General features: G+C 44.7%; 1 protein-coding gene across 2 annotated transcripts in view; it reads left to right on the top strand.

The window, feature by feature from the left end:
* Positions 1-25,793, top strand: part of RCAN1 (regulator of calcineurin 1) — a 118,281-nt gene that overhangs the window by 86,510 nt on the left and 5,978 nt on the right. Inside the window, exons 1-3 of one of the 2 annotated variants that reach the window (XM_056559577.1) lie at positions 16,645-16,924; positions 23,731-23,904; positions 24,341-24,500. In XM_056559577.1, coding sequence (XP_056415552.1) covers positions 16,838-16,924; positions 23,731-23,904; positions 24,341-24,500 — 421 coding nt within the window. In that variant the 5' untranslated portion in view covers positions 16,645-16,837. Of the gene's footprint in view, positions 1-16,644; positions 16,925-23,730; positions 23,905-24,340; positions 24,501-25,793 lie in introns of those variants that run through there. The other variant, XM_056559576.1, reaches the window with a different exon arrangement.

The following is a 25,793-nucleotide window of genomic DNA, read 5'->3' as shown; positions in this document are numbered from 1 at the left end:
ACAGTAAATTCGATTCGTCACGAACTTCTCGGCTCGGCAGTTGATGACTTATCCTGCGTATATTAGTTCAGCTTTCAGGTGCTCCGGTGGGCTGGAAAAGGTGGATACAGTCCTAGGAAAGAGTCTCCTAGGTCTGTATCCACCTTTTCCAGACCACCGGAGCACCGGAAAGCTGAACTAATTTATGCAGGAAAAGTCATCAACTGCCGAGCCGAGAAGTTCGCGACGAATCGAATTTACTGTAAGTTCGCTCATCTCTAGTTTTAACCTCCGAGGAACTCTGGGAAAATGCTGTAAAACTCCAAAAGTGGCTTTTGAAACCAGACGGCGGTGACGGCTAAACTTTCCACTGGTGCACCCCAAAACCCCCCCACCCACACACAACCCTATTGAGAGCATTTAGGATGATATCAGAGAACAATAGATTATATTAGTCTATACATCTGTTGAAGATCTCATTGGCCAACGTGTAGACATATGAGAAGCAAATGGGTCGAAATTTTTTTTTTTTAAGAATTTTGTCTGCTGACCTATATTTTTAAAGGGGTATTCCAGGAAAAAATAACTATATATATATATATATATATATATATATATATATATATATATCTATATCTCAACTGGCTCCAGAAAGTTAAACAGATTTGTAAATTATTTCTATTAAAAAAATCTTAATCCTTCCAATAATTATCAGCTGCTGAAGTTGAGTTGTTCTTTTCTGTCTGGCAACAGTGCTCTCTGCTGACACCTCTGCTTGTCTCGAGAACTGCACAGAGTAGAAGAGGTTTGCTATGGGGATTTGCTTCTACTCTGGACAGTTCCTGAGACAGGTGTCATCAGAGAGCACTTAGACAGAAAAAAAAACAACTTAACTGCAGCAGCTCATAAATACTGAAAGGATTAAGATTTCTTTAATAAAAGTAATTTACAGATCTGTTTAACTGTCTGGACAGTTCCTGACATGGAGAGAGGAGGCAGCAGAGAGCACTGGGGTCAGACTGGAAAGAACTACACAACTTCCTGTTGAGCATACAGCAGCTGATAATTACAGGGAGGATTAAGGTTTTTAAATAGAAATGATTTATAAATCTGTATAACTTTCTGGCTTCAGTTGATTTGAAAAATATTTTTTTTCCAATGTAGTACCCCTTTAAGGTTTAAAGGGGTACTCCGCTGCTCAGCGTGTGGAACAAACTGTTCCAAACACTGGAGTCGGGAGCTCGTCCTGTCATAGCCCTGCCCCCTCATAACATCACGCCCCGCCCCCTCAATGCAAGTCTAATTGAGGGGGCGTGAAGGCCGTCACGCCGCCTCCCATAGACTTGCATTGAGGGGGTGCCAGCTACAGTATTCGAAAGAGTTTGTTCCTCAGCAGCGGAGTACCCCTCAACCTAAGTAAACCTTAAAGGGGTACTACGTTGGAAAAAAAAAAAACCTTTTCAAATCAACTAGAGCCAGAAAGTTTATATAGATTTGTAAATAATTTCTATTTAAAAAATCTTAATCCTCCCAGTACTTATCAGCTGCTGTATGCTCCAGAGGAAGTTCGGAACGCTGAGCATCTTAGTACCCCTTTAAAATTCCTGTCCCTTATGTAAATGGACTTTCTTTAGTTCTAGCGCAGTTATTTTCCCTTGTTCAGACATTGCAGTATTTTGCAGTTTTTCATTCTTTGCTATTGATTGCTTATTCCCCACCGTCCCGGTTCATGTGGGTGGGTGGCACATTAATGTATACGGCTCACGAATATAATAATACTACTTCTCTATTGCTCTGCGGGTGAGCACCGTCACATTCTGTACAGATCGCCGCAAGGGAAATCTACTGAAAATAAAATAAATTAGTCTCCGCCGCCGATCATCTTTTACTGTTTTGTATATACAGCTAGATGCGGCCATGTTCATGCAGCTGCCGCTCCATGGTTACTGACTATGAACAAACCTGGGGTGATGTCCGATCCTGTATTTAAAGGGGTTACCCAGGAATAGAAGAACAGAGCTGATTTCTCCTAAAAACAGCACCACACCTGTTCTCAGGTTCCCGGCTGTCCGGGCATGCTGGGAGTTGTAGATTTGCAACAGCTGGAGTCACATTAATTGGGAAACGCTGGGCTAGGTGCACACTTACATCGAGTTTTTTCCATTTTTGTTTTTTTTCATGTTCCTTTTGTAGAATGAGAAAATGAAGGCATTGTCGGAACAGTCACCAGAGGACCCCCATGCAGGACTCATAACAATTTTAGATACACAGCTTACGTTGGTTGAGGCCGAGGCAAACCTATGGTGCCCAGCAAGTTCTGTGCACGAGTCCCATCGCTAAAAGGGCACGTGCACGGAACTCGCTGGGCATCCTATAGCCTCTTTCACAACTGTTTCACCCAGCTACGTCTCCCTGCACTGATGTATGTGGGAGATCAGCTCTGGACTTGCGCTTTAAGGTCACTATTATGTGGGGGGATTCTGGGCTGTACCGGCCGGTATCTCAATCGCCTTATCTGATAGGGCCAGCGATTGGCCAACAAGCTCATTCATCATTACAGCCGCAAATCTACAGTATCTGTGTATAGGGGTTGTGCAGCCGATGGCAGTGCGATTATGCTACCCAACACGTAAGCACCGATAACTATTAAACACTCTATTAACACTCTATTAAAAACATATATATATATATATATATATATATATATATAAAAATGTAATTTAAATCTTTTTTCCTACCCCTAGCTGTTATAGTGGTACTCCAGTGGAAAAAAAATAATCCAAATTAACTGGTTCCAGAAAGTTATACAGATTTGTATATTACTTCGATTTAGAAATCTTAATCCTTCAAGTACATATCACCTGCTGTATACTACAGAGGAAGTTGTGTAGTTCTTTCCAGCCTGACCACAGTGCTCTCTGCTGACACCTCAGTCCGTGTCAGGAACTGTCCAGAGCAGGAGAGGTTTGCTATGGGGATTTGCTCCTACTCTGGACAATTCCTGACACGGACAGAGGTGTCAGGAGAGAGCGCTGTGGTCAGACTCAAAAGGACTACACAACTTCCTCTGGAGCATACAGCAGCTGATATGTACTGGAAGGATTAAGATTTTTTGTTAGAAGTCATTTACAAATCTGTATATCTTTCTGGCATCGGTTGATTTGAAAAAAAAAAATTCTACCGGAGTACCCCCTTAAACATGCAGCTGAGGGTGATGAGAGTGCAGCTCTGGGATAGTATCAGTAATGACTCTCGCTCATCCAGGACACATTATGTTTATTTCTCCCTGTAGCTTTGATCTTTATTATTTTATTTTAAATGGGCACTGTAAGATTCAAAAACTATATTTTATATTTTGTACATCTTGGCAAAACATTAACCTTCTAATATACCTCCTTTTTAAAGAATTCATGGCTTATAAAAAAAAAGACCACTAGGGGTCCCCATACCATCCAGAACATAATCCTGTCCAGCTACAGCATTATCTTTGTCCCAGCTGAAACATAGGCATGGACAAAGCCCAGGAGGTGAGGGCGGGACTAGCACTCCTCTGTGCTTCCTCCTGCCCTATCAGACCCTGTCTGAAAACAGAGAAGAGGGGGTTACAGAGCAGCCTGCAGTGATTGGATGAAGTGACCCAGCACAGCACTGCAGACTCAGGGAGGAAGTGAATGCATGGTGATTTAGGGTGGGCTCAGGGCTTGCCTCGGACACACCCCTTCCTGAGCAGTGGATGTCAGAATGAGTGAGCAGCAGAATAGAGGCATTTGTGAGCCAAATATAGAAGCTAGACACAAGGAAAGATGCAAAGAATCTACATGACCTAGTGTATAACACATAGAAGCATTGTTTTTTTTCTGTGATATGACAAGTATGCTTTTACACCTTAAAGGAGATCTGTAGTGCTCTGAACTTTATCCCCTATCTGAAGGGTAACAGATAAGTTTTAGATCGCGGGGGGTCCGAGCGCTGGGGCCCCCCGCGATCTCCTGCACGGGTCCGCTGCGTTCCATCCCTGCATGAAGTGGCAGCCGGCACGCCTCTTCAAGAATCCCAAAGAGATACATGGAGGGGCGTGTCGGCTGCCGCGTGATGCAGGGACGGAACGCCCCCTTTCCTGTACATTGCAACAGCCCCGTACAGGAGATCACGGGTAAGTGAGGTCTTATTTCACTTACCCGTACTTCGTGTCGGTCCCGGGTCTCGGCGGTGTAGGATAGCAATATACTCCTTCTCCCTGGATAACATTACACTGCTAAACAGGGAGGAGGAGACCCCGGAGCAGCCTACCGTGCTATTAGACGCTCAGCATAGATGAGCTGAGGGCGGAAGTCGCCCCCCAGCAGGCGCAACGTCACTGATGCCTGCTGGAGGGGGGGGTTGGCGACTTCCATGTGCCTGGTAAGTGAACACACTACCAGGTAGACAAAAATATATTTCTAAGGGGGTAAAAACCTTGGATGGGGTTAGGGATAGATGGGCAATAGGAAGGGACAGAAACATTTTTTTATTCACATGGTGGGAGCTACTCTTTAAAGCCTTATGATTTTTAGAAGGTGAGGAGGAAAAAACAAAAGTGCAAAAATGAAAAAACCCATAAGGGGTTAAACAATAGAGGTTGAAAAAAAGTGTTTTTCAAAAGTATACATACCCTTTAGTTCATGGATGTGTTTTTAGGAGTGATTCTAGGAAAATGTTAGTATAATTGGTATTGTTGAAAACCCCAGCATGACAAGGAAGGGTAGGGCGGCCCTTGTGTAAATTCCAGGAGGGGGCAGACGCTTCTGAAGTTTGTGGACTCTTTAAATTCAGCAGACTCATATAGTTCGCCAGGCGTCTGATCTACAAACAGGTGTAATTTCATCTGTTACAGAAATGACTTGTCACAACATTATCCCGGACTCCAGTACACTAATATTTGTCCAAGGATGACAATGCGTCTCCCAGACAGACGGCAAGATGGTTACAGCTTTAGGGGATAGTATCAGTGCTAGTACGTTTCTATGGATGAGGAGTGTGACTATAGAGGGTGCAGGTGTAGCGGTCACACTCAGGCCCTGCTGCCTAAAGGCCCTGTCAGTTTGGCGTTGTCTCAGCAGCTCCCCAATTCCTCCCTCTTTTCTGACAGGAAGTTGTGTAGTCCTCTCATTGTCAGTTTGGCGTTGTCTCAGCAGCTCCCCGACTTCTCCCTCTTTCCTGACAGGAAGTTGTGTAGTCTTCTCATTGTCAGTTTGGCATTGTCTCAGCAGCTCCCCGACTTCTCCCTCTTCCCTGACAGGAAGTTGTGTACTCCTCTCATTGTCAGTTTGGCGTTGTCTCAGCAGCTCCCCGACTTCTCCCTCTTTCCTGACAGGAAGTTGTGTAGTCTTCTCATTGTCAGTTTGGCATTGTCTCAGCAGCTCCCCGACTTCTCCCTCTTCCCTGACAGGAAGTTGTGTACTCCTCTCATTGTCAGTTTGGCGTTGTCTCAGCAGCTCCCCGACTTCTCCCTCTTTCCTGACAGGAAGTTGTGTAGTCCTCTCGTTGTCAGTGTGTTGTCACTAGCTCCTCTCTCTCTCTCCTGAGACAATGCTTGTCTCTCAGCTCTAACCCTGCCCCCTGAGGGATGTCGCTACCTATTACCAGCCCCTACAGCAGTGTTTTTAAAACAGTGTGTCTCCCGCTGTTGCAAAACTGCAACTCCCAGCATGCCTGGACAGCCAAAGGCTGTCCGGGCATGCTGGGATTTGTAGTTTTGCAACAGCTGGGGACACATTGTGTGGGAAAAAAAAACCTGCCCTACAGCTACATGCCCTGTCATAGACATATATATATATATATATCTTTATTGGGACATTTAGGGAGAATAAGGTGTGGTTATAGCATGCTGCTTTGTGCTAAACAATTCCACAGGCAGAGGAGCAGACGGGGAATGATTACACACTCAGGCCTTTTAAAAAAAAAGTACAATGACCTATGTGAAATTTGTAGTAGCTTTGTAGTTTACAGTCCAGGTACAGACTGCAGGGAGCGGTCCTTTAAGTTCTGACTTAAAGGTGCTAGTTATTTCATGGTGAACAAGGAGCCATTTTTGCCTTAAAAGTTACCACCTGCTGCCATGTTGAATCTGCCAGCCACGACCTTCAATATACCATTATGTGTCAACCATCATTTGTGTCCCCTGGGCTGGACTGATGTTGGATGATGCTTGTGCAGTACGTCCTGTTGGACCCTCACCCTAATATAGTTCATGGTCATACAGTCGACAAGTATCTGTGATGTGTGTTGCCGAATTCTAATCGCCATACATGTGATGCCCTAATAACAGCGCCTTTTGATGGTCCGATGCTATTTCCTTGTAGTGCTATACAATGCTGCCACCATACAGTGCAAAAATAATATACTGCACAGTGTCACAAAAGTACCGTATTTTTCGCCGTATAAGACGCATTTTTCTTCCCCAAAACTGGGCGGGGGGAAGTTGGTGCGTCTTATACGGCGAATACACACCTATCGCGGCGGTCCCTGCGGCCATCAACGGCCGGGACCCGCGGCTAATACAGGACATGATGCCCTGTATTAACCCTTCAGACGCGGCGATCGAAGCTGACCGCCGCGTCTGAAAGGAAAGTGACACTAACCCGGCTGCTCAGTCCGGCTGTTCGAGACCGCCGCGATTTAACCACGGCGGTCCCGAACAGCCCGACTGAATAGCCGGGTTAGTGCTTACAGGACACCGGGAGGGACCTTACCTACCTCCTCGGTTTCTTCTCCGTTCAGGGATACCCTGTATGCCGGCGCTCTCCTTCTTCGTCGTCGCGTACGTGCGTCGGCGTGCGTAACGATGTGATGGCGGCGACGGAGAGCGAGGATACCCGGCCGGCAGCAGAGACGTTCCGGAGCGTCGGGGACACGGCGACAGTGATGGAGCGACATCCAGGGCAGCGGTGACGGGTCCGGTGCGGCGGGGACACGTGAGTATTACCTCCTATGCATCGGTCTTCAATCTGCGGACCTCCAGAAGTTGCAAAACTACAACTCCCAGCATGCTGGGAGTTGTAGTTTTGCAACATCTGGAGGTCCGCAGGTTGAAGACCACTATTGGGTTCAAAATCTTAATATTTTTTTTAGATTTTGCACCTATAAATTGGGTGCGTCTTATATGCCGGTGCGTCCTATAGGGCGAAAAATACGGTAAATATCACCATATAGTGCCCAAATATTAACAAAGGGCTCCAAATATTAACAAAGGGCTCCAAATATTAACAAAGGGCTCCTTACGTTAAATAATTTATGATCCTCTATCACACCGGGAGATGTGCAGCCTTTTTGGCCATATTCGCTTCATGTAATGGGGCCCTTAGAGACCTGGTGCCAACAAGCGGTGCCCCTTTCAGTGATGGCAGCTGATATGTTCTGTGCTACTTCATAGACCGCACTGATCACAAGGCCGGAGCAGGTTATGGACACTTTTTGGGTTTTGTGATAGATTTTTTTGTTCCTACAAGGTGCTTCCAAACCCCCCCCCCCCCAAAAAAAATAAAAAATAAATAAAATAAAAACAGTTTACAATGTGGATCCTGTCTGTACTTTCCAGGAAGTTCATCTGAGGTCTCCGCTTCATGGTGCCTTATGTGAACAGCAGACAGAGAGTCTGGTGTTTTTATTCTAGGGACTTTCTCCCATGTGGATCATCTATCAAGAGGTTAATTGTGATCCGCCATTAGATACAGAAGCTCCAAACACATTAAATGGGCCTTAATGTTCACGCGCTCTCCTGCAGGATCTCACCCGAGCTCGGGGCCCAGTCGGCGCAAATCCAGAGTAATCTGCAATATTCAGTTACGGTAAAACAATAATTCCGATGAAACATTGTCCTTTCTGGTGTCACGGAGACGCCCTGTGCCGGCTCCTTTATTTGTTGTTCTCTTATTCACAGTTTGCTTTCTGGGAATGCAGTGTCCCAGTACAGTGTCCCAGCTATCTGTGTTAGGGGTATGGGAGGTTAAAAGAAACTTATCCCCTCTCCACAGGATAGGGGATATGTAGCTGATTGCGGGGTCCCAGTGGTCGGACCCCCGTGATCTCCAGGACAGGACACGTCGGGACCCGGCACGCCACGGATTACTATGGGAGCACTGAAAAGACCCGAGTATAGCTCTCAGGCATTATCCAGGCTCCCATAGAAATGAATGGATCGTGTGCCGTCTTGCTGTAGATGACACACGCTCCTCACTAAGATCACCAGGGTCCCGCCCCGGTGATCGCAGGGGACCCCAGCGGTCGGACCCCCTGTGATTAGCTACTTTATCCCCTACCTGCCTAACTGTCTTTTGTATATTGCACTGCCATGACACTGAGGTATTGCAGACATGTAGGGGTTAAACATTCGCATTTTATTTGTATTGGATGAGTGGACCATTGGTCACATGACACACTCCCCTAGTTTCTATGCAGTTCTAGAGTCTGCATATTCACTGTTGTTGGAATGTCCACCAGTGTCTTCCGTGAGGACATTCCCCAATCTTTCTGCCGCGTGAACATAGCCTAATGGGGATGTGCGGCCGACCATGATGTGAAATGAAGATCTGTACGATCGATCAAGCAATTCTCGAGCCGTGTAAAAGGCTTGACCAGCCGTTTGCCCATCCCCACTGCATCCTTTCGTGTTTCCTGCATACTAGCGTTGGGAATTGCAGCACATTTCAGGTGACTCAAATGAAGCTATTCTTGTTTAGTGGGTGTACTGGAGTGCCGCTGTACAGGGAAAATTGGTGAAGCAGAAGTTTTTTCTAAAGACCATGGGTGTCCCAGTGGTTAGATCCCTAGGTGTCATAAAGTCATAGCATATTTAGTGATATGCCAGCAGTTTACAATATGGAAATACCCCTTTGATAGGTCTTTGATACTGGACCTCCTATAAGTTATACCTGTGTTTCCCAACCAGTGTGCCTTCAGCTGTTCCAAAACTACAACTCCAAGCATGCCCGGACAGCCGTTGGCTGTCCGGGCATGCTGGGAGTTGTAGTTTTTCAACAGCTGGGTGCACACTTGTTGGGAAACACTGAATTATATTATGTATTCTATATGGCAGCATGGTTTTTGGGTCTGGTTTGTGGGAATAATGTGTATGGTTTCTGGGTGTGGTATGATGCGTGCGTTCTGGAATAGGACAGGATCTCGCTGCAAATCATCAGTCTAATAGTATAAACACAATGACTGGTACATCAGGGGCTATAACTATTAGGCACGTGCTGACATATACACTGACCCCTGTTCCGATCTGCAATGGTCCGAGAGGTGGGACCTGATCCAATCTTTAGTTGAGTGATGGGTAATATTTACTTGACAGGGGTATTGTCAAGTCCCTCCACTTACTCCCATCCCATACCCTTAAAATAAACACATAACACCAGAAAGGATTAAATTGGCCACAGCAGCCATTGTATTATTATAAACATATAAACTAACAAAGTATATTCAACTTGATCTCCACAGACGAGGACCTCGGAGCCTTTTACCTACAGCCGATGTACCCACTGGCTCGGAGGAACGACAACAATGAACCTGCATGCCCGACCGAGGCCTAAGCCCCCCCATCCTTCTTTCACTCTTCCCAGAACCACCCGCCATGAAACTTTTCCGCCCCGGAGTCCAGAACCAACTTTGGTTCCCTCCACCACCTTAAAACCTCTTCCTGTTGCTCCCAACTCCGAGGACCCCCTGCCACAACAGAAACACCTGACCCCCCTTAGGTGTTAGCGTCCCTCCACCACCTCTATGCCATCCCGCAAGCCCAAACACCACAAATCAGTACCTGGCATTTAAATAAATCCCATCCCACCTCCAAAAAAAGCCCCTTCCCCAGACTCCAAATCAGAATGGCATACAGCAACTGAGCCATTACGAGCCAAAAATGTACTCATCACTATGTTAACCTATATCCGGGCCTTATTTATTTAATCCACTGACCTTGCCAGCTTCCAAACCTTTCTCGGCACAATGTCCGATCAGACCATGACAGTCCGTGGATACATAACTAAGACAAGAACGGGCACCACCTGAATAAATCTACCATTGGGTGCAAGCTGGTTGCCATGAGACACATGTGAAACCAAGAAAAGAAAAAAAAGCTAGCAACTATAATGCTGCACACCAAAATAATTTGTGAAAAATACCATATATAATACAAAAAATTCCTTTATTGCACATATAAGAAACAGATATATGGGTACAGACATTTAAAAACAATTAAAATAATAAGAAATCTGGATGGAGGAATGTAATACTACTTCATCCACCCCGTGCTGGGTGAATAATCCCCAAAAAGGAAAGGGGAATCCTAGCCAAAGAAATATATTTATATATCAATCTGCCAATAAAATATGACCATAAACCTCAATGCCACGCAAATAATACAAAATTACTGGTGTATAAGTTCACCAAAAATATATACACAGATGACAAAAACAGAATACAATGCCTTAACCTGTATTCCTGGAAGACTCAACAAATACCATGAAAATAAAGTAAAGTGCACAGTCAGAAATCCCTAAAAAATACTCAATATAAGGTGCGTGTGGCTCAAGGGAATGTATAGCGATTGCTAGCTGGTAAATATGTATGGCTAGGGTATCCTCATCCAAGCACGGGGGGCGGCAGACACCACGCGTTCCGCCTCCAGCTACGGAGTTTTCCTCAGGAGTGATCTGTCCCCTCTCTTATATACTCTATAAATTATGTAACACCTGCCCCCCGTGCTTGGATGAGGATACCCTAGTCATACATATTTACCAGCTAGCAGTCGCTATACATTCCCACTTCAGCCACCAAGCAATGCCGAAACACAGCCAGAAATTGGAACCTTGACAAAAAGGACCCATTACCATGCCTCAAGAAGGTGCCATAAAAAAAGGGGACCTTGAATGATACCTCCCCAAACATTCAACCGGATACACTTCAGCCCCTGGAACGGCAAACAACACAACCCGCTTTCCTCTTCCAAACTGATCTGTCTTGGAGCTGTGCAACCTAAAGTTCACTCTATCAGCAAACAAATCAACATCATCATTCCACAATCCCCCAGCCCTCCTAATAGAGGGGCTAACTAACTCCCCTAAGCGGAAAGCCCCAAAAAAGGCAAAAGAAAAAGCTAGCCGTAAAAGAACAAACTCCCCTTCAGATGAACACACTTCCCTCAATCTTGCAGTTAATAACCCTAACAGATGAAACGATACTGGCCTCCGCTGATCAGCCACACTCCAACCCTTCATAAACCCCCTCAAAGCCTGCCGGACTAAAAGGATTTAGTTACACCCCCAACACCCGGGCCCGGCAGCCGAATGAAACACCAGCCATCTACTTACTAACCTTAAACACCGACCACCCCTCCTCCCTGCAATGACCCAACAACAATAACAGTTGCACATCTGCCCCCACATCCGCACCAAACAGACCACCCCATTCCTCCCACTGCCGCCACACAGCCGTGTATGCAGACCATGTAGAATGGGCCAAAAAAGCCGCAATCAAACCATCCGCCGCTGAAATGACACGTCCCACAACTCCTCTGGGCACAGGAATCCCTCCACATCCGCCTGAGGCACCAGCAACTGGAATGTGACCACTGTAAACGAGAAAGGGCATCGGCAATCTCATTCTTCACCCCCCACACATTCAAAGATAAACACAACAGCACAAAGTATTGCAACAACCGAATCACTGGAGGCGAAGATGCCGACAAATTCTGAATAGCCATCGCCGCCCATATGTTGTCACAATGAAAACAAATCTTTTTATTCCTAAACCTGTCCCCCTAGATGGCTAAGGCCACCACAATGGGAAACAGCTCGAGCAAAACCACATTTTTCAAGACTCCTTCAACAACCCATCTGTCTGCCCAAGGACCAGCACACCAACTGCCCTGACAAAAAACTCCAAAACCAACAGTATCAGTATACAATTCAAAATCCGCTGCATCCACCACCTCCTCAATCATCAAAGACCTCCCATTATACTGATCCAAAAAAGTGGCCCACACCCCAAGATCATCCCGCAATTCTCGTGACAACCTGACAAAATGATGCGGAGAAGCCACCCCTGCTGTAGCCCTAGGCAACTTTCTACAAAAAACTCCCCATGGGCATGATCCCACAAACGAAGTTTAAGTTTTCCCAGCAGAGATTGAAGGGCATGCAACCTAATCTTCCTGCTCCGACAAGCCACCTGCACCTCCTCCCACAAACCCACCAACTTATCCTCTGGCAATCTACTCTCTATCAAAACCAAATCAATTTCAATGTCCAAAAAACTAAGAACACTATGACCTTTTGTCTTGTCTGGTGCCAAGGGGACCCTGAAACGCCTAGCCACCGACTCCAAAGTGTGCAAAAGGACTGAACACCCATTAGAACCCGATGGGCCCATACACAAAAAATCATCCAAATAATGGATGAGTGACTTCCAGCCGGACACGTCGAGGCCCACCCATTCTAATAATGTACTCAAACATTCAAAATATGTACAGGAAATAGAACAACCCATGGGCGAACACCTATCTACTAAACAGCCTTCATCCCAAAAACATCCTAACAAATGCATACAATCTGGATGAACAGGCAAAAGGCGGAAAGACGATTCTATGTCCGTTTTTGCCATAAAGGCCCCTGGACCATAGGACCGAATCCAACCAATTGCTGCATCAAATAAAGTATAACTCGCAGAACATAAGCTAGGGTCAATCCCATCATTAACGGAGGACCCACGGGGAAAGGAGAGATGATTAATCAGCAGAAACTTAAAGGCTCTTTCTTGGGAACTACTCCCAAAGGGGACACCCTCAGGTTTTCCACCGGAGCCACAGGAAAAAGACCATACATTCGACCTAAACCCACTTCTTTAGCCAACTTATCCCACTCCACCTCCGGATGCTCCAAAGCGGAACACAAATTCTGCGTTCTTAACACTCCCCCTGAACTAACAGACGAAATAACAAAACCAAAAGAAAACCCCTCTAACAACAAACCAGCAGCCGCCCTGTTAGGATATCTATTTAGGAATGGTTCTCTACCACTCTCACTGTTGTCACCCTCTTTTCCCAAACCTTCCCCACTCCCTCTGGGACGCCCCTTGAAACACCATTGACAATCCATGGCTTCCGCCACAGCCCGAACACTTGTTCTTGAACTTGCACTTGGATCCGAACTTAAACACACCCTCATTAAAGAGGAAGCACAACTCTTTTTGAAAGGCTGCCGAGCGCCGGATGATCCCTACCCTTCAACCAAAAACTAATATCTTTGGTATCCCATCTGATAGCAGATTGCTAAATTGCTCGTCATAACAGAGCCAAACCTGGCCCCCATAAACTCTATGGGGAAGATTTTTCAAAACCTGTCCAGAGGAAAAGTTGCCCATAGCAACCAATCAGATCGCTTCTTTCATTTCACAGAGGCCTTGTTAAAAATGAAAGTGGGGATCTGATTGGTTGCTATGGGCAACTCAGCAACTTTTCCTCTGCACATGTTTTGATAAATCTCCCTCTATATGCCTCCCCAATGGAATCTAGATAGTAAAACAAAGCGGAGCAATTCTCCGGCGCCTTTTCCCCAATAACACTAGCAACAATTGCAAAGGCCTGTAACCAATTAGGAAAAGTACACAGAATCAAGCAATACTGACGATTCTCCTCCTTCTCAGTCTTTTCCTCAATCCGCTTGCCATCCAGATAAAATTTTTCCAAGGGAAGCAAAAAAATTTCACATACTCCCCACGCCAAATTTGCTCCTGCACATCTTGTTTAAGATGCGCCCCCAAAGGCCCTTCAAAACACACACATTCCTCCCCTCTAGCAGCATCCGCCAACCGAGTAACAACACTATCCACACTCCCACAATGACCCAGCTCCAGAGTTTTCACCGACACCGATACCCCAGACCCAGAAACCACACTCAGACTATCCCCCACCCCAGCAGACCACCGACTGGGCAAGGCACTCACAATATCACTCCGAACCCAAACACCAGCAGACCCCACGCCGCCACTGGCAAACTAACGCTATCCCCCCAAAGCAGAACTAAGCCCCGCCATTAAATCCCGCAAACCCACAAAAAATTCAGACACTCCCCTCTACACTGAATCCCCCTGTGCTACCCCAGCCCCCCGGCAAAAAAGTAGGAAAAACTGAAGGGTGCTCATCTGGCTGCCTGGGTGCTGTGGTCCCAGCAGCCGAAGATCTGGATCCCAGAAGCTGTCCATCCGTACTAGGTCCTGCCAGAACCCGTTCCTCAAGCTGGCCGATACCAAGACCCGCAGCAGTGAGGTCCGTCTCGGGGGCCAGCTGGCCCAGCAGCAGCAGATCCTCTGCCTGCTCCCCCCCTGCCCCCTCATTCCACACACCAACCCCTTAATCCCAACTCACAAACTCACATCCCCTCAAAAGACCATTAACCCCCTCTGTTCCAGTCCTGACAAACCCTGTCATGAGGGCCTCCTGATAGCTATGCTTCAGTCCGGCCTATCTTGAAATCTGTTGTGTCAGCAAGTTGTACAGTGTACTGTGTGTGTAGGAAAGGGTTAACCCTCTGCTCGGGGAGCGGTGATGGCGGTATACAGCTGTAATTACTGTTCGCTGTTATAACATTATTTCTCCTCTGAGCATTCGTATTTCCTCGAGTGTCCTGTCTGCACACACATTAGTAACCTCTGGTCAATATCCCAACGCTTGTTTCCCTGTCCGGGGGGACCAGACCTCGACCCCTCCGCTTCCTCTGCAGTAAATGATCGGCAGCTCTTCTTTTCTTTGGGACTATACAGTTTTTGTTTTTTTTACATATTTTGTGTCTGTGCTTCACTAGATCTCTGTATTCATTGTTAAAGGAGAATTATTATGCATAAAAACTTAATTGGGACGCCCCTCCATCTCCTGCACGGGCCCCCTGCTCTCCCCAGGAACGGAGCATCACAAATGAAGCCGAGGCCAACGCGCCCCCTCCATATATTTCTATGGGAGAGATGGAGATCGCTGAACAGAGATATATGGAAAGGGGACGGCCCGCTACAGGGAAGAGCCAGGGTCCGTGCAGGAGATTGTGAGGGTTCCCATTGGTCGAACCCCTTCACCACCTTCTCAAACACAAACAACCGACTAAACCCAATCACCCCCTACAGATTATGTACACAGTGACCTCAGGATCAGTACAGGATAAGTAATGTAATGTATATACACAGTGACCTCACCAGCAGAATAGTGAGTACAGCTCTGGAGTATAATACAGGATATAACTCAGGATCAGTACAGATTAAGTAATGTAATGTATGTACACAGTGACTCCACCAGCAGAATAGTGAGTACAGCTCTGGAGTATAATACAGGATATAACTCAGGATCAGTACAGGATAAGTAATGTAATGTATGTACACAGTGACCTCACCAGCAGAATAGTGAGTACAGCTCTGGAGTATAATACAGGATATAACTCAGGATCAGTACAGGATAAGTAATGTAATGTATGTACACAGTGACCTCGCCAGCAGAATAGTGAGTACAGCTCTGGAGTATAATACAGGATATAACTCAGGATCAGTGCAGGATAAGTAATGTAATATATGTACATAGTGACCTCATCAGCAGAATAGTGAGTACAGCTCTGGAGTATAATACAGGATATAACTCAGGATCAGTGCAGGATAAGTAATGTAATATATGTACATAGTGACCTCATCAGCAGAATAGTGAGTACAGCTCTGGAGTATAATACAGGATATAACTCAGGATCACTACAGGATAAGTAATGTAATGTATGTACATAGTAACTCCACCAGCAGAATAGTGAGTATAGCTCTGGAGTATAATACAGGATATAACTCAGGATCAGTACAGGATAAGTAATGTAATGTATGTACACAGTGACCCCACCAGCAGAATAGTGGGTACAGCTCTGGAGTGTAATACAGGATATAACTCAGGATCAGTACAGGATAAGTAATGTAATGTATGTACACAGTGACCTCACCAGCAGAATAGTGAGTGCAGCTCTGGAGTATAATATAGGATATAACTCAGGATCAGTACAGGATAACTAATGTATGTACACTGTGACCTCACCAGCAGAATAGTGAGTACAGCTCTGGAGTATAATACAGGATATAACTCAGGATCAGTACAGGATAAGTAATGTAATGTATGTACACAGTGACCTCACCAGCAGAATAGTAAGTACAGCTTTGAGGTATAATACAGCATATAACTCAGGATCAGTACAGGATAAGTAATGTAATGTATGTACACAGTGACCCCACCAGCAGAATAGTGAGTACAGCTCTGGAGTATATTCTCCGTTACATCGGTTACATAGTTTCGCCTCCTAGTTTACTAACAGCCATGGTGTGTTTTTGTGCTTTATTTTGTTCTCCTCTCAGATAATGCCCGTGTGTCCAGTCGGGCTGCATGCATTAACATTTTCCATCTTAAGACCGGCTCAAGTGGGGAGAGCATGTAGCCTGAGTGTTGAATGGAATTACTAGCTGTGGAAACTATGTAGCCAGAGGTCCTGATAAAGGAACTTGCTATGCAAACCTCAGCTGTTTTTCCATCCTGCAAAGCAGAAAAAAAAAAAGAAGTAAATTAGCATAGGGAAAGTGACTAAGGCTGACGTCACCCCCTTCCCAGCCAGTTCTGCTCCGTCCTTCTTCCCGGCTACTTGGAACAGGAGTTTGCTCAGGAATTCGCTGCCCCATAGGACTCAATCTGCAGTTTGGCTGGGAGGAGTTGGGGCCGGTGCCTTATAAACACAGTTTAGTGTAGGTTCAGCTTCCTTAAGTGTCTCCGCTCCGGTCTTGTAACTTCAGTCAGCTCCACTGTGCTCAACTAACACTCAAGATGCATTTCAGTAACTTCAACTACAGCTTCGCCTCCTTGGTGGCCTGTGTGGCCGATAATGATATCTTCTATCAGAGTGATATCCGGGTACGTAGAATATATATATATTTTTATTTATGTATTATTTTGTATGGCCTTACGTTTTTACATATTAGATGTAGCAGAGCCAATCCTGTGTTTTCTGAAATGTTTCTATGCACCGACTATACGTAGTGACATCACAATAGGTCACGTAAATCGACAATCTGGTCTCTGCTACACTGACCCATTCGGCTATGCTGCCGCCCGTAGCAATAACACATCAGGATTATCTTCTGTCCTATGTAAAAACCAACACGATACTCGCAATGAGCAGAGTAAAGTCAATGCATATGGAGGAAGTTGTTTCCCGACCGGTGTGCCTCCAACTGTTGCAAAACTAGAACTCGCAACGTGACACCACCAGCAGAATAGTGAGTGCAGCTCTGGAGTATAACACAGGATATAACTCAGGATCAGTGCAGTATAAGTAATGTAATGTATGTACACAGTGACCTCACCAGCAGAATAGTGAGTACAGGTCTGGAGTATAACACAGGATATAACTCAGGATCAGTACAGGATAAGTAATGTAATGTATGTACACAGTGACCTCACCAGCAGAATAGTGAGTACAGGTCTGGAGTATAACACAGGATAACTCAGGATCAGTACAGGATAAGTAATGTAATGTATGTACACAGTGACCTCACCAGCAGAATAGTGAGTACAGCTCTAGAGTATAATACAGGACATAACTCAGGATCAGTACAGGATAAGTAATGTAATGTATGTACACAGTGACCTCACCAGCAGAATAGTGAGTACAGCTCTGGAGTATAATACCGGATATAACTCAGGATCAGTGCATCTCCCATCTGTTGCAAAACTACAACTCCCAGCATGGCGATATCCTAGTTGGGAAACACTGATCTAAGGGGTCTTTTTCAATTTAGACCGTCAGAATTATGAATGCAGCTCTGGAGTATAATAAGGGTATGTTCACATGTGCAAAACATGCATCGGTTTCTTTGTCAAAATCATGCTGGGTCACTTTAGAAGACCATTGACTTTAATGGGGGTAAAGTGCCTTTACGCTTTTTTTCTGCACAGTGACTTGACACGGTTCTGCTCCTCCGCGGCTTAGCAAAAAACCGCAGCGGCGCAGCACTTCATATGGGCATTGGTTTTACACTTATGGTGAATTTACATGTTGAAGATTTGTTGCAGAAATTTCCAATTTATCTGATCTAACCTAATTTAGAGGAATGGAACCAATTTATTATTACAGAAATCTGCCGCCTGGGAACTCAAAAACTGTCTGTAGTTTATATGGTTACTTTTTCCATTTGTTGATTTTTGCTGTTTTGGAAATCTAGCATTTTAAAGTCCAATAATATAACATACAAAAAAATAAATAAATAAATAAATATTAAGAATTTGAGGGGATTGCTAAGAATTCGAGAAATCTATCGTTTTTGCACCAGGATTCGGCGGCACCCGAGGATGACGTCTCTTCTGGTGATGTTGCTGTTATCTTTTCTTCGTTCGTCTTCCCTAGGTGATTGTTTTTCATTTGTACCTTTTTTTAATTTATTTTTTTACGTATTCCTCTTTGTCTGCTAATCCAGAATATATTCCAGCAGCTATGTAGCACGGCTAACACAGGTTACTGGATTTTCCAGAAAAATTCAGTAGGGATAAATTCACACAGGACGGATTTGTTGCGGTTTTTCTCTGCAGATTTGTCCAGGTAAAAATCTGCACAGGATTAAAATCTGCGCAGGATTACAGTACCATTTTGGCGGATTAAACCAAGGATTTTTAACCCATAATTTTTTTTCTTCTTCACATAATCTGCAGTGTGATATCTGTACCAAAATCGCTGCGATTCGGTGTGGATTTGTCTTGCAGATTACTTGCGTATTCTGTGGCCCGTCTGAATTTACTTACACGGGACTGTCAAGGATAAACACAGGACCGGGTACCATGCTACTACGCAAGCGGTGTTACCGTCACCAGAAAGCAAAGCCTACGGTTCTGGGATGGTAAAGTGTATGGCCTTTATAAGGTTTTATTCACACAGTGTAAATCTTGCAGAATGTCTGCCCGGAAATCAGTTGGCGCTACGACCACTCGGAAATGCGGTGTGTGTCTGTAGACGGCAATGCATTTCCGTGTGGTTTCTTGCCAATTCTTTACGTGGAGGCCGGAATTGGAATTTTTGCAGCAGATGCGCAGGGTGCAGCAGAATCCCATTGAAAACGAAGGAGCTCTGCTGCAACGGAATAACGTCCACCCCCTCCCCCACTCTAACAGGAGAAAAATATACACTGTGCCATCCAGAGCGCAAAAAAGCCTTGGCGAAGTTCACATCCCCGCCTAGCACCGCCGCTTTCAGGGTTCGTTTGGCCTAATGTGAACTATAAATTCTGCGAAACCTTTTAGGCCGTCAATTAGCATTTTTTTCAAACAGAATATTCGCAATTCTGCCCGTGATAGATCTTCCCCACTGTATGGACATTATGGTAGGGGGGCACTTGGCGGAGCATGCGGGCATTTACCGAGGAAGTGTTTTGGGCACACAGTTTCCCCTGGTTTGTCCACGCTGACCAGCATCGTCCAGTCTGTCTTCATGAGACGGACATGAGAAGTTCTGCCACTTTTTAATATACAGTGACCCCCCCGACCTACGGTGGCCCCGACATACGATCATTTCAACATACGATGGCCTCTCAGAGGCAGCATCAACATACGATGCTTTTGTATGTCGGGGCCATCGCATAAACTGCTATACGGCAGTGTAGACTGCTTCAGCTGCCACCGGATAGCCGTTTACGGTGCCCCGTGTGGTCCGCTGACGATCACTTACCTGTCCTCGGGGCTCCGGCCCGTCCTCTTCGGGATCCCCTGCATCGTCGGCGCTCTCCATCGTCGTCATCACATCGCTGCACACGCCATCCCGTCATCCAATAGAAGCGGCGTGCGTAGCGACGTGATGGCGGCGACGGAGAGCGAGGATGTCGGGGAAGCAGAGGCCTTGCCGGAGCGGCGGGGACACCCCGGGGGCAGCGATGGAGGGCGACATCCAGGGCAGCGGTGACGAGCGGTGACGGTCCGGAGCGGCAGGGACAAGTGAGTATAACTTCCCATACCAGTGGTCTTCAACCTGCGGACCTCCAGATGTTGCAAAACTACAACTCCCAGCATGCCCGGACAGCCGTTGGCTGTCCGGGCATGCTGGGTGTTGTAGTTTTGCAAGGTTGTAGACCACTGTCCTATACTTTACATTGCACGGATCCCTCAACATACGATGGTTTCAACAAACAATGGTCCATTTGGAACGGATTACCATCGTATGTTGAGGGACCACTGTACTTTGGGGCATCTCCCTCTTTGTGTCTTATTTGCTCATCATTTTAAATACCTCTGCTTGCTGTCAGTAAATGGAGGCATTCTTGTTTACATCCAGAGGCTGAGAACCTATGGAATATACATCTCTGACAGTAAGTCACTTTTGTTGCCTGAATCCTTGGATTCTGTGCAAATGTAATAAATGTCAGCTCCTTGTTCTCTGAATGATTTCCTTGTTATTATGGGCCAGGATTATCATGCAATGTGTTCAGGGGAATGCCAAATATGTACAGGCTGAGACTGCCCCCTGCTGGTCACTTTGTAGAAGTGTGTGGTAATAAGAAGGTTTACACTGTGTTTTGCATTTACCTTTAATGTACAGGTTTTTATATTCTAGAAAGGGGGGCAAAAATGTATATATGTAAAACCAATGCTGAAAACAGATACCGCTATATGCCATACAGCAAAATCCGCATCCCATTGATTTTTATTAATTTTTTTTGCCTTAAATAACAGCGTAGTCAATTGCGCTTTTGTATACAGCAAAATAAAACATTTGGAAACATAAACCTATGAAAAGTCGGCAATCGTAGACACTATTGGGGAGATTTATCAAAACCTGTCCAGAGGAAAAGTTGCCCAGTTGCCCATAGCAACCAATCAGATCGCTGCTTTCATTTTGCAGAGGCCTTGTTAAAAATGAAAGTAGTGATCTGATTGGTTGCTATGGGCAACTGGGCAACTTTTCCTCTGGGCAGGTTTTAATAAATATCCCCCTGTGTAGATAAATTTGCTCTCTTGATCAGTTACGTAAAAAATGGCCCAGTATCTGCCTTTTATGTTGCGCAGAATTTCCAGCGAACTCCCAATTCCTCGTCGAAAGTTCCACTATAGAATTTAAGAAACAAATGGCAGCAGGAGGCTGCTGCAAGTGGATTCTGCTCGGAATTTCCTTGTGGAAATTTTTAGCAGAATCGCCACAGTCTGAATGAGCCCTTATAGTAAGGTTCTCCTTGTTGCCCATAGCGACCAGTTACAGCTCTGCTTTCATTTTACAAGAGCAATATGAGAAATGAAAGCTGAGCTATGATCGGTTGCTATGGGCAACAAAAAGTACAGGAATATTATATTCTATAGAAATATTGTTGTATTAGTCGGAGTTAACATCTGTGTCAGAGGCTTCGTTTGAGGCCTCCTTCGCAGATTCCGCTCAACTTTAACGGGGTCCATTGGGTTTCTGTCATTTTGCTTGATTTTACCAAGAAAAGGCCATATTACCATTGGCTTTAAAGGAGATCTCCAGCAAAATATAACTTTATCAGTTATTGTAAGTAGCTGACCGCTGGGGGTCCGACCATTGGGGCCCCCCCCCCCCGCGATCACCAAGATGGGACCCGGCACTCAGTGAGGAGTAGGTGCTGCAGCCAGCACGTGCCCCATTCATTCCTATGGGAGCGCAGAAAAGACCCAAGTATCGCTCTCGGCATCATCAGCGCTCCCATAGAAATGAGTGGAACATGTGCTGTCTAACGGTAGATGACACGCGCTCCTCACTGAGAGCATCGGGAGTGGTCGGACCCCCGCGATCAGCTACTTATCCCCTATCTTGTAGATAGGGGATAAGTTAATTTTAGCTTGAGATCACCTTTAATGGGAGTTGCGCAAATGACATAGCCCCATGAGTTGCGCTGTTTACGTAACTCCTGGAGATACTAGAGGAGCTACGCCATTTAAACTACTCCCATAAACTTGAATGGGAGTTATGCAAATATGGTAACTCGCCCCACTTAGGCTGTTTTCGGCTTTTGGTCCACTTCTGGTGGCTGCAAACAGGCCTGGAGGGGGCCAGGAAGCAGATAGGCCTGAGGCCTATCTTGTATTTACGTATGATGAATAAATTGTAGATGGATGGATAAAGAGATACAAGATGGATAGACACAGCGCCAGTACTGACTGAGTGGAGTCCATTAGAGGTAAATGTTGAAGCCCACTGCATTATATCCCATACCCGCACGGTAGGATGCATTACTAATAGATTCCCAAATGGACTATGGTGTAGTATAGATTGGTATGGAATAGCATAGTCCACTATGCCATCCCATATATCCCCTGACAGTAACCGACGGGGCACTCTATCAGTGACTCTCACAGGACTCTGTGGGCACGTTTGGGTGTTAGGCCACGTGTGTTCTCTGAATGTAATATGAACGTAGCCTTACACACAAATCTCCCGCTATAAATAGAGATGTGTGCGCATATAGGCTTATATATAGATACATTTCGTCAGTAGATAAAATTGCCACCATTAATGATTCCGCTCATGAATTATTCTACATACGTACAATACATAATGAGAATGGCGTACGTGTAGTAGTTGTCATCGCCGCACAGCATTTGTGTCAGGGTTGACAGTTGTTATATATGCCGCCATTTTCTTTTTATTATTTTACCACTGACAAATAGAAAAGCCTGACTTCCAACGTATCGCGACAGGTAGAGCGTCTTGTTGGATGTCTGCCGTCACCTCAGCTAGGTCAGCATTATACGGAGCCACGCTATCGATGACACGGAGCCCTCATAAACGGAATTAAGAGGACGCGTTCTCCCCTTATTACCGTGACATTCTTTCCACAGGGGGAGTGACAGCTGCTCTTTTCAGTAGGAAAGCGACAGCTGCGGCGGTGGAAAACATATTAATTTATTGTACAGACAAACTTGTCAGCACTTCTTTGTCAGTAAGCTGTCATTTAGGCTCCTAATCGGCGCATTACGCCCGGCACGCTTGTGGCATAGAGAGGCGCAATTCATTTGTCATAACCAACAGTTCTGACAAGAAAGACTCTGTCATCGGTGTCGCTAGCGTTCCCATACATCAAGTTCTCCAACTCTTGCAAAACTACAACTCCCATCATGCCCTGACAGCCTTCGGTACGCTTTATGGCCAGAAGGAGTCCCCACCCAGGGACAGAATGACCTACTTGGGAACAAGTGGATCTCCCCCCGGCGAGTTCCTTAATAGCACAGAAACCGAACCAGATTGTTTATGTATTTTGTTGTAGATTTGCCTACAACAAAATGAGCGTAAAATATATATATATATATATATATATATATATATATATATATATACATAGCAACAGGAGAATACAGCAGCACACTGCTAGCACAAAGATATAGATAAAACATGAGTATATAGATAGAACATAAAAAGCTATACAGCTGTAGTGCAATAAATGAAGATATGAAACTATGAAATTATGAGGTACTTAGCTTGCAAATTTGGCGCCAAATAGCGTGGACCGTCCCACCACGGTAAGGTGACCTCATTCTGGGACGGACCCTACACATACATATATATCATTTTTTTTTATCTGGACTTTTATTTGAATTTTGCTGCAGATGTGACTACACGGGGTTTGTTTGTAGTCTGTCACCATGGAAACACATAGGTCTGTCTGTTCTCTGATGGATTCGTGGGAATATAATGAATATAACAATTTTTCTTATTTCCTCTCTTTCAGACCAAGTTCGAGTCTCTCTTCAGGGCATACGATAAAGACGCCACCTTCCAGTACTTTAAGAGTTTCAAGAGGGTGAGGATCAACTTCAGTAACCCGCTGTCGGCCGCCGAGGCCAGAATCCAGCTGCACAAGACAGAATTCCTGGGGAAGGAGATCAAGCTGTACTTCGCACAGGTCAGTCTCGGACGCTATTCACACTTGAGCTTGAGGGTGAACTGTAAGCGCAGCCAGTAAGTGTGAATGTTCACTTTGTTATTGCTTTCCAGTAGACAACCATTAATGGCTGGCGTTATAGTTTCCATAGAGCAGTGTTCCCCAATCATTGTGACTCCAGCTGTTGCAAAACTGCAACTCACAGCATGCCCGGACAGCCAAAGGCTGTCCGGGCATGCTGTGAGTTGCAGTTTTGCAACAGCTGGAGGCACACTGCTTGGGGAACACTGCCATAGAGCATGAAATGACACCCATTTTCCCCTGATTCCTAAAGGGGAAATACTACGACGCATTATAGTGGTAGGGACATGTATTTTTGTTTTTGCTGGGTATAAGTAGTTTGTAAGTGGAGTGATCAGTCTGAATAGGACCCTGTCCCTGTCTTGTTCTTTTGTAGACCTTGCACATAGGAAGTTCACACCTTGCACCACCAAACCCTGAGAAACAGTTCCTCATCTCCCCTCCATCCTCCCCTCCTGTGGGCTGGAAACAGGCAGAAGACGCCACCCCGGTTATCAACTACGATCTTCTATACGCCATCTCTAAACTGGGTCCAGGTAGGCACTGTTATATATATATCTGTCTATCTATATCTAAATCTATATGTATGTAGAAAATTATGATCTTCTATACGCCGTCTCTAAACTGGGTCCAGGTAGGCACTGTTATATATATATCTGTCTATATCTAAATCTATATGTATGTATAAAATTATGATCTCCTATACGCCGTCTCTAAACTGAGTCCAGGTAGGCACTGTTATATATATATCTGTCTATATCTAAATCTATATGTATGTATAAAATTATGATCTCCTATACGCCGTCTCTAAACTGGGTCCAGGTAGGCACTGTTATATATATATATATATATATATATATCTATATCTAAATCTATATGTATGTATAAAATTATGATCTCCTATACGCCGTCTCTAAACTGGGTCCAGGTAGGCACTGTTATATATATATATCTATCTATATCTAAATCTATATGTATGTATAAAATTATGATCTCCTATACGCCGTCTCTAAACTGGGTCCAGGTAGGCACTGTTATATATATATATCTATCTATATCTAAATCTATATGTATGTATAAAATTATGATCTCCTATACGCCGTCTCTAAACTGGGTCCAGGTAGGCACTGTTATATATATATATCTATCTATATCTAAATCTATATGTATGTATAAAATTATGATCTCCTATACGCCGTCTCTAAACTGGGTCCAGGTAGGCACCGCTCTGTCTATCTTAATGTAAGAAAATGACACAAGCATTTCTACACAGAGGGATATGTGTATGTATGTATATATATATATATATATATATATATATATATATATATATAATTTTTTTTTCTTTTCTTTTTTTTATATTATATAATTCTAATATCTCTCTCATATCTATCTATCTATCTCTCTCATATCTATCTCATATCTATCTCATATCTATCTATCTATCTCATATCTATCTATCTTATATCTACCTACCTATCTCATATCTATCTATCTATCTATCTCTCTCTCTCATATCTATCTCATATCTATCTATCTATCTCCTATCTATCTATCCATCCCATATCTATCTATCTCATATCTATCTATATATCTCATATCTATCTATCTCTCTCATATCTATCTATCTATCTCATATCTATCTATCTATCTCATATCTATCTATCTATCTATCTCATATCTATCTATCTCATATCTATCTATCTATCTCATATATATCTATCTGTCTATCTCATATCTATGTATCTCATATCTATCTATCTTTCTATCTATCTCATATCTATCTATCTTTCTATCTATCTCATATCTATGGGTACTATATAATATAT

The sequence above is a fragment of the Hyla sarda genome, chromosome 2 (assembly GCF_029499605.1).
Source record: "Hyla sarda isolate aHylSar1 chromosome 2, aHylSar1.hap1, whole genome shotgun sequence".
In the NCBI taxonomy this organism is placed as follows: domain Eukaryota; kingdom Metazoa; phylum Chordata; class Amphibia; order Anura; family Hylidae; genus Hyla; species Hyla sarda.
The sequence above is the reverse complement of the archived record's forward strand: the minus strand, read 5'-3'. Positions and strand labels throughout refer to the sequence as shown.